The sequence below is a fragment of the Microchirus variegatus genome (genome assembly GCF_963457635.1).
Source record: "Microchirus variegatus genome assembly, chromosome: 5".
NCBI classification, from domain to species: Eukaryota; Metazoa; Chordata; class Actinopteri; order Pleuronectiformes; family Soleidae; genus Microchirus; species Microchirus variegatus.
In genome coordinates, this window is record NC_139806.1 from 16,186,894 (window position 1) to 16,196,892 (window position 9,999).

General features: G+C 41.9%; 1 protein-coding gene across 1 annotated transcript; it reads left to right on the forward strand.

Moving 5' to 3' along the window:
• Positions 1-332: 332 nt before the first annotated feature.
• ppm1la (protein phosphatase, Mg2+/Mn2+ dependent, 1La) lies at positions 333-9,755 on the forward strand. The gene is made up of 4 exons (XM_083890272.1): positions 333-1,108; positions 4,690-4,864; positions 6,408-6,569; positions 6,871-9,755. The coding sequence occupies exons 1-4, from the start codon at positions 710-712 to the stop codon at positions 7,224-7,226; spliced, it is 1,092 nt and encodes a 363-aa protein (XP_083746398.1). The 5' UTR covers positions 333-709; the 3' UTR covers positions 7,227-9,755.
• Positions 9,756-9,999: the final 244 nt, after the last annotated feature.

The window sequence follows — 9,999 nt, forward strand, 5'->3', positions numbered from 1 at the left end:
CAAATGTTTCGCTCGCGCTTGCAGCTGCGCATTCTTGTCAGCGCTCATTCAAACACAGAGCCGAGTCACGCCGTTCACTTCCGTTAGGAACCTTCAAAATAAAATATCAGACAGTCACACACGCCGTCTTTTTTCCACGGCGCTTGGCTTTGTGTTGCTCAACGTTGACCGCACATTACTTCCCGTTTTAGCCCGGTTTAACTTTGGTGGTTTTGACACATCTCAAGAATGGAGGTGTGCGAATTCGGATTGTGTTTATGCGCAGACTGAGCAGACGCATATCTGGGAGAGAGGAAACGGGGTCAACGGCGGAAAAGGAGGGCACCTTCAAGTCACAGCGTCGACCGACTGTCTGTCGCCTCCCGGTGACTCACGTTACTCCTCTGTGTCTCTGAGGTGGCTCTAAACTCAAAAACAACCATCGTACAACAATGGACTGGTGGAGACTCAACTCGTAGAACCATCTTGCAACTGTCCGGGGATAGAAGAGGGACATCGGGGCAAACCAATGAATGTTTCTTGTCCTGCTCTTCAGACATCCAGCAGCGTACAGTGCGTAAATGCGCCTCTGATCCGCGTTGTAAATGTCCAGACCCGGTTCTTGACAGACGTCGTTGTGCGGTGACTCGATTTCTTCATCTACCCGCTGAGCGGATGGAGTGAATTGTGCCAAAGGGGAGGGGGGCAGCGCACCGTTTGGCTGCGTGTGATGATAGGAGACACAATGACGCTCTTGTCTCTTTTGGGTCGGATCATGCGATATTTCCTCCTCAGGCCGGAGACGTTGTTTCTGTTGTGCATCAGTCTGGCGCTGTGGAGCTACTTCTTTCACACCGACGAGGTGAAAACCATCGTCAAGTCGAGCCGCGATGCCGTGAAGATGGTGAAGGGGAAGGTGGCGGAGATGATGCAGAATGACCGGCTCGGAGGCCTCAGCGTCCTGGACGCGGAGTTCTCCAAGACCTGGGATTTCAAGAGCAACAACGTCGCCGTCTACTCCATACAGGGCAGGAGGGATCACATGGAGGACCGCTTCGAGGTGCTCACCGACATCACCAACAAGACCCACCCGTCCATTTTCGGGATATTCGACGGTCACGGTGGAGAGGTAGGCTGGGGTGTGCGGGGTTTGGTGGTGGGGGTACGCAGCACAGACACAGCACAGACCTGCTGCTGCATCACTTTCTCAGCATCACTTAGACTCAGAGCAGAGAGGAACAACCAGAGATTATTCCTGCCTTGAAGCCCATTAAAAAAAACAAAAAAAAACCTCTTTGCATCACTTATGCTGCATTATGACAAAACAGATTACAAACTTGGCTATAGCACAAACAGCAAACCCTCTAGAGATGCAGCTGACTATGGGAACATGTGTGAATTGGGTCACAGTCATACAACACTTCATTCCATTTCAGAAGCAGCCATACCCTCCCCACTCCCCCCTGCATTGTATTCTTTTGTGTGGAAACCTCCTCCATTCTACTGCAAGGGAGTTGACTTGGATTCATCACAAAGAGAGAGAGTGTGTGTGTTCTGTCTTTGTTTCTCATGGCTGACTTTTTTTTTAAAGACCATATGTCCTGGACACCATCTGTCTAAGCATCACTGCTGCCCCAGGAGGTTCCTGAATAGGACGCTTTTATACACAATCATCCTTATTAAGTTTCATATTCAAAGCCCAGTCTTAATGCTTTCATGGGATTTTGTGGGCTTTTCAAAGTGTTCACAGAAACACCAGGTCACATCAAAACTGTTGCCAAAAGTGGCATAAAAAAACAGCTTTTTTTTTTTTTTTTTTTTAATTGTGAGACAATAGTTCCTCTCGTCTAACAAGTTAGTGTTGGGCAGGATCTGGATTAACACAGAAATACTGGATTGTGCCAGATAGACAGAAACCACAAACAGGTCTTTCCTGCCTATAGTGAACACATCTATCACTCTTTCTGCCCGTTTTTATTCATTTTCTCTGTGTCTGTTTTTCAAATGTGTATCCATTTGCATTGTCTAGTTTCATCTCCCCCTGTTTGATCAGGTCCTTTTTATAAATGTGTTGTCATTAACTTCAGCTGCTATAAATGCGTCAACTGACCTCACCCTGATGCTGTATATGGAAACACACACAGCTACAAACATAATTGACATATAAAAAAAGAGAAAAAAACAAAGCGCTATCAGTAATTACATTTAATTACAGATGATGTTTTGAGTCAATAGAAAAGTAAATTATCTTCTGGGAAAGTCCATGGTGATGCTTATGGCAATGTTTACATGCACACACACACACATGCATGCATGTTGTGCAGCTATCCATTTATGGGCTCTCATTGACTTAATCCATTAATTTGAACAGCCTAATTAAAGCATTATCCCACACCTTGACTTAACAACTTAACCAGTTCCTCACAAATGAGCTTCTGTCTCATGAGGACCAGGTTTTTTGGTCGTCAGTGTTTGTACATTTCTGATATCAAAGTACCAAATAAAACACAATATCTTAAGCCGCTTCAACACTTCACACAATACGTAAGAACGTGTCATTAGTGGAGGGGAAATAAACTGTTCTGTGCTGAATCTGCAGAGTTTTCACTGCTTTTCTGCAGGAACTAAAACATGAAATGTATTCACACACTGACTGGAACAGAAGATGGAATCTAATTATTCAATCGGGTGTGAGAGAGACCCAGAATATCAATCACTCAGTTTGAGTGTGGACCAATAAATCAAAATTGGTCCAATCCTCTGATTGAATATTACTTCAGTAATTTGTCGACTCAGTTGTGTGTCTCTGTCGCTCTCTCTCAAATTAAATAAATGAATGAGCAGGAAAATGTGGTTTCAGAGATCATTAGGAATGTCTCAGCCTGTCATAATATTTAGTTTATGATACATCTTTTAGTTCACTAGATCTTGATCGAGACAGGCAGTTTCTGCTGCAGGTTAAACACATTGACATTGATCTTCTTCCTCCTTGCTTTAACATTATCCGCAGTGCTGGAACGTGCACATGGAGAGGGAGAGTGGTTCTAAAGGGTAAAGATAATAAAACTTGCCGTAAGCCATCCCATATCTGTGCTTCACAACCGCTAAATCACATCACTGCAGAGATTCAAAGAAGCATGGAGATTGAACTGTCTTATAAACATCTGACTTCTACAAGGATATTAAGGTGTGCTTTTTTTTCTCCTTTCCATTTTGCATTTCATTCAACGGCATTAGCGTAATGGAAATCTTGGCAGAGAAAATGAGAAAGAAACAGACAAGTAAGCACTAGAGGAGGAGAAAGGCCAGTGAGCTTGGTGACGTTCAATAATTCAGCACAGAGCACTTGCTTTATGTAATGAATAAAACACTCCTCTAAATTAGAGTTGCACAGATCCACCATATTACCTGGCAAAGATCAAATAAGTAACACGTTCACACAATAGTGTATTGACTTGCCAAGCTGAGGAGAATTCATTTAAACATTAATAGATTAAATGTATGTAAGGTAATAACAAACATGTGAACAGGACTGGATTTTTCACAAAAGGTGTGTTACAAAAATAAAAGCCCCTCAAAAATAATTTGTGAATTGGGTTTTTAGAGGCAGGAGACAGCTATAAAGACTTTTTTTTTTTTTTTTTTTTTTTTAAACTCGAATTGGCTTTTATACGTTATGTGCAGTCACTGCCAACAATAGCACTGATTGTCACAATATACATCTCTGTACATCTGTGAATTCAGAGGCATTAAAAACAGAATTGCGTCCTCACAAACACACAAGACGTCAGTGTGTGTAAAGGGGACATATTATGCAAAGTCAACTTTTTAATAATTTAAATCCTTATATTTGGAACTCTGGAGGCACTATCAGTCGACAAAGTGTGAAAAAAGACGACTCACACATGGTCCTCCTCAGTCTAAGTACAGGAGATAAAACACACGGTGTTGACTTCTGCGCTGACTGGGACGTCACAATGCGCTAAATTCCTGGAATTGTCTCGTGGAGCTCCGCTTTGTCCGTAAAACACGCAAGAGTGCTGGCGAGGGCAACGGTATCCGAAAACCGGAAGTCCGCAAAAAGTTTAATTCTTGGCTCCACAGTGCAGCACAGAGTTCTACACAAACTTCCAGCCTCAGAGGATTTATCTGTCCAGTGGATACATGTTATATATGACGGCAATGTGCCTGCTAGAGCCTGCAAATGATCACTTTTCCAAATGCTAACTGCTGTTAGCTCCCAGTAGCCTCTGTGGCTGATGTCATTTCCTGTTCCTTAAGTTTCGTTTTACTTTTTTTTTTTTTTTTTTTTTAAGTGGACCTAAAGAGATACTACTAAACAGAGTGTTCTGAACAGGGCTGTTTTGGCAGGGTGATTGAACTGCTGTGGTGCTTCATCTTTACGGTATTTTGACCAAAGTATGTCACAGACATGTTCATTAGGAAACCAGGGAACTAAGTTAACTTGGAGAAATAGGGTATAATATGTCCCCTTTAAAACTGTGACCAGATCCGATCATATGTGGTCACAGGAGATGCATCCAGGATGTATTTTGATGCCAGACGTCAGTCATACTTAGTTTTCTCTATACCTCTATGGCCCCATTGACACCAGCTGGTGCTACGCGTGTTCCCCTTCACGACATACAAAGTCATTTAATCAGTGATCTAACATTCTTTGCTGTCCTCCCTGTCTTTTCTCACTCCCAGGCTGCAGCCGATTACGTGAAGGCCCATCTGCCAGAGTCGCTGAAGCAGCAGCTGCAGTCCTTCGAGAGAGAGAAGAGAGAGAGTGCGCTGTCTTACAACAGCATCCTCGAGCAGCGCATCCTGGCTGTGGATCGAGAGATGATTGACAAACTGTCTGTCAGCCATGATGAAGCAGGTGAGGATGATGGACAGTGGTGGTGGGAAGCTTCTGCATGTGTCACACAGTATTAGTATAGTACAGTATATTAAGATTTATTTTTGCTCTCATTTTATCTCACAGCATTACTTTCACTACATTTACTTAAATTAACAAGAAATGTTAAATATTTGATTTATAACATTTTGACACAAAATCAACACTAATATTCTAATGTCTTTTCTGTGTGTACTTAGGGAAAGCAGCTCAGTTGATCATTTTTTATGTGCATTCTCTAACCGTCTCATCCAAGTGAGTGGTTGTGTTTGCAGATTCAGAAAGCAACAACTTGGCAACATCTTCTTTCCCAGACAAACACACAGCTTCTGCAAAGCTCCATGAACATAACTGTATCCTGTGTAAAAGGGCGACAGAGAGGGGTAGCAGTTGTTTTTGGCGAGGGTTAACATTCTTACGACTTGTGTTACACACAGGTTGCGTTTGAACTACAATAATGATTCATACAAATACGTCAGTTGGTCTTGGTCTGAATTCAAGTCAAGAGATCTGTCATAATCTGAAGCAAAACTGAGAGTGGTTTGAGACCAAGACCTGATGTTTCAAATGTGTTACATGTTCTTTTGGGGTATACTTGGTAAAAGCAGAGATGTTAAAAAGGATGCTTTCAAGCGTTATTACTGCCTTCCTCTTAAAGGCCGTTATGCCGCGAACTTGGCAATCAAATTAACTCAGTTTCCTGTATGATAAGTACAATAGTTCTCAGCTGATATCTTTTTTTTACACTTCACTTGAATAGAAGACAGAGAGAAGTGAGCCTACTTTACCTTTTTCTTTAATTTTCTTATTGTTGGTTTCCACCTGCAGCTGTATCAGTTCAACAGTAATGACAGTAGTGCTAGAAGACCTAAATCGTTACTGTCATGATATTTTAAGCCATGAGAATGTATCCAAGTCTAATTCTTACATATCAATTTATGTATTAAACTGTTCTCAGCAATATGTAAAAATTATGACATTAAAGAGACTATGATAACAAATAATTGAATCAATAAACTTTTTAAATTAGATTAAATCATTAAGTCTACACCCTGCTGATTAAGCCTTACAGCTTAACACAGCTCTCGTAGTGGTCTTAAGAGAAATTGAGATTGCAGGAAGTGATTTGTTTCATGTCAGGACAGATCAGGAGGTGCTTGTAAAGTGAGATGGCTGTAAACAGGTTGGCGTGACTGAAAACACAGAAACGTGCCAACAAAAAGTTTCACAAGTGATTTTTACTGCTCAAAAAAAAAAATCCCAGTTGTTTCCCAGATTAAATCCCAGAGTCAAATATTGCTTCTTGCCTTCACCTGCCCCTGTACACACTCTCCAGAAGTCAGGTCTGATAGTATTGCCCGACAGACCTCATTTGCAATACAAATACCACAAATAATGTTCCATAATTTCTGTTCATGAAGACCAAACAGAGGCAGAATATTAACATCAACAACAAAACTGCAGCTCTAATAACATATATAGAATCCTCAGCTGTCTCTGATTACCGTCTTTGTCTCCCCTGCAGGGACAACATGTCTGGTGGCGCTGCTCTCAGACAGAGAGCTCACAGTGGCAAATGTCGGAGACTCTCGTGGCGTGCTGTGCGACAAAGATGGGAACGCCGTCGCACTGTCACACGACCACAAGCCGTATCAGCTCAAAGAACGCAAGAGGATCAAGAGGGCAGGTACGCAAGACTGCAACAAACCAAGAAATATAACATGCTCCTGCACTGCACTTCCCTGTGGTCACATTGGTTGCCATCTGTTGGTCAATCTAGGAACTGCATTGTGGTAAACATTACACAGTGTCACATATGGCCATCTAATCTGTGTGATTAAAGGATTTTCCTTCAGTTAACATTAATCACATTATCTCGAATTAAATGAGAGGAGTTTCAATACAGCACTTTTTGTGAGTGTTAAATTAAATTGTCACCTAATTGTACATAACTAATATTTTTTTTAAATGTTTATCCTCACTTTCAGGAGGTTTCATTAGTTTTAATGGCTCCTGGAGGGTTCAGGGGATCCTGGCAATGTCCCGCTCTCTCGGGGACTACCCACTAAAAAATCTCAACGTCGTCATCCCTGACCCCGACATCATGACGTTTGACTTGGACAAACTGCAGCCAGAGTTCATGATCCTGGCTTCAGATGGCCTGTGGGATGCCTTCAGTAACGAAGAGGCCGTCCGATTTGTCCGGGAGCGTCTGAACGAGCCTCACTTTGGGGCTAAAAGCATTGTTCTCCAGTCCTTCTACCGCGGCTGCCCCGACAACATTACTGTCATGGTGGTGAAATTCAAAAGCGGAGCAGGAGGGAGCAGCAAGGGAGGGGAGTAGGTCAAGTTTAGAGCTCACTCTGTGATCAATGTTGTCTATGAGTTTCCCCATCTTATGGATGGAGCTGCAAGAGCAGATATGAAGTACTGACACTGAAAACAATACACGCAAATATGTATAGACTTATTATTATTTTTGGTTTGTTTGTAGGTTTATGATTGAGATAAGGGCATGTACATTTACAATATAGACTTAACTATGGACTGATTCTAATACATCGGTAAAATAGAGATGCATAAATGCTGGACACCAAACGAGGATTTCTCTTAACCAGCACACTTAAGACGGACTGATTTATTGCTGTTTACTGTACATGCACATGAACGGTACAGCTCCACTGGAAGCTTCTTTAGAGGAGGCTTCAACTAGTGCCTATTAAGAGTCACTTGTGCAACTACAGGAAGCCACTGTAAAACGCTTTTGCCGGGAACGCACTGCTTGCTGCATTTTAATGACGCTCTCTCATAATTTATGTCATGACTCCCAGTGTTGACCCTTGAAAAGCGACTCCAGTGGATGCAGGATGCTACACCTCCAGATCACAGGAACGCGTAACGAACACAGATTCAGATTTTTGGATACTTGGTTGAAAAACAACAAATACTCACTCAAAAAGTTCACAAAGACAAAGTTAAGCTAACGGTCCAGTACAAACAGAGCCACCATGGCATCACTTTGCAGCCCTTTCTGGGCTTTCAGTTGTCGCCAGCGTTCAAGCGCAGCACCGATGTTCACACTGGTCTTGGATCGCTCTGCATCAGCCTTTTTCTTGGCAGTAGTTTTTCCCAAAAAAACTTCTTTCGTTTGCGACCAACACCTGCTGTTGGCACCTAGTCTGCCGTAACTCGTCTCGTTGGACTTAGCAAGCTAGCATAAGCTCGGGCGTCGTCTTCTGTGCATGCGCGATTAGTGCACGGAGAAGGTTACGCGCATGGCGGTCGGATGGCAGTTTGATCGATGCATCACGATCCAATTAATTTCATCGGGCCGCTCAATATGATTGGATGGTGTTTTTACAGGCCTGTCATTTTTGTGACAATGCATTCATTCATTGGTTACAACCGGGTTACAAAGAGGATTTTAATCAATACAGTAAAAAAAAAAAAGGCTCCAGAAAATGATCTCCCACTTTAATGCTACACTCAAACTCCAACTCATGACATGATGACTTGAGAGGTGACTGTCAACCACATGTAGTTGCGTCGTCCAGCTGCATTCAGCCTCACGTCACCCTGCGGTTCCTAAAATCTGGCGTCATCACAGTGTGTAAAAATAAATATCGAGTTGAAGAGCAACTGGAATCTGACAGAGCTGATTAGAGTTAATCTGCTCCAGGGTTTGATTTCATCGTTATTTTGAGACGTCACACTGAGCTCTCACTACTCTTGTAAATCAAATATTACTTATTTTTGAGCTGGAAATGAATTAGTTGTGGGATAAAAGGGAGTGTGGCAACAAATAAAATAGTTTTTATTCCAGTTCAAAATGCTATTACCTTTTTATTGTTTTAATATAATTTGTGGGTGAAGTTGCATGTTGCAGCTGAATATCCCTCGCCTCACCCTCCCCCTCCCAAGTGTGTTGGAAAAACCTATGTTGCCTTCAATTAGTTTGTCCATTGTTAAAAACATGGTGGTCCAAAATGGTGGCCTCTGTAACGCTGACCCACCTCTGTTAAAACACTAGACCTTTACAAATAACATTTGTGTGTTTCTAGGTAAGAGGAAGTTAAACTGTGCGACTCCTCCCCCTCGTCAACATTTTGGGCCTAATGCCACCTAAACATGCAACACGCGCATATGCAGACAAACACATGCAGAAGTTAAAGATGAAAAAAAAAATGCACTTTTCAGATGTTTATTTTTTTGGAATGGGACATTCTTTTTACATACAGCAGCAGCAATTGTAAATACTGTGTATCCTCAGTAATACAAGAGGGTTTTAATGTATGTAGAAACATGTTTAGTTCCTGACCTTTACCTCCTCGTGACAATTTTATGGAGCCACACTGAAAAAAAGACAATAGTTGACAAAGGTACGTTGCTAACCTTATGGTTTCAATTCATTTGAGTGTTGCCAGTTGAAATCACATTTTTAAAGTTTGTCAACCGTTTTTCATCTGTATGAGGGCATGTGCTTTAACGCATGTCAAAGAACAAATTCCAGTGTTTGTTCGTCTCTGGATTGTGGGCTGCCTTTCACCTCAGACGTATACATGACACACCACACCACAGACGTCCATGCACGGTGACACATCGTGAACCGTATACAGCTGCAGCAGGAACGCTATGGAGCAAGAAATATGATCTTGCTCCTGAACCAGTACAGTCAGTGTCGAGGGAAGTTACAGTAAACCACCACTGACTTTTCATTTTCATCACTCTGTAACATGATTTTGACATAAGCTGAAAGAAGCCCAGTTTTCTATTTAGCTTTTCTTAGTTTGTCTCATGCTTTATTTATTGTTGAGAATAACAATTCTGCATATTCATTGTTTCTGGCCTTGTCTTGCCGAGCAGAAGTTTACAATAAAATAAATACCTATCAAGTCAATTTGAGAGTGTATTTTTTTATGATTCACATGGGTAGTAGATGTATATGAAGGACATTAAGGTACATCTCACCATTTAGTCTGTATTATGATATTTTATTCTTTAAAGCAGGGGTCACCAACGTGGTGCCCGCGGGCTCACTTCACCTCACCTCACTTGGAATGAATGTGTATGCAATTGAATACATAATATTAATCATTTAAATGGGGAAAAAAAAAATT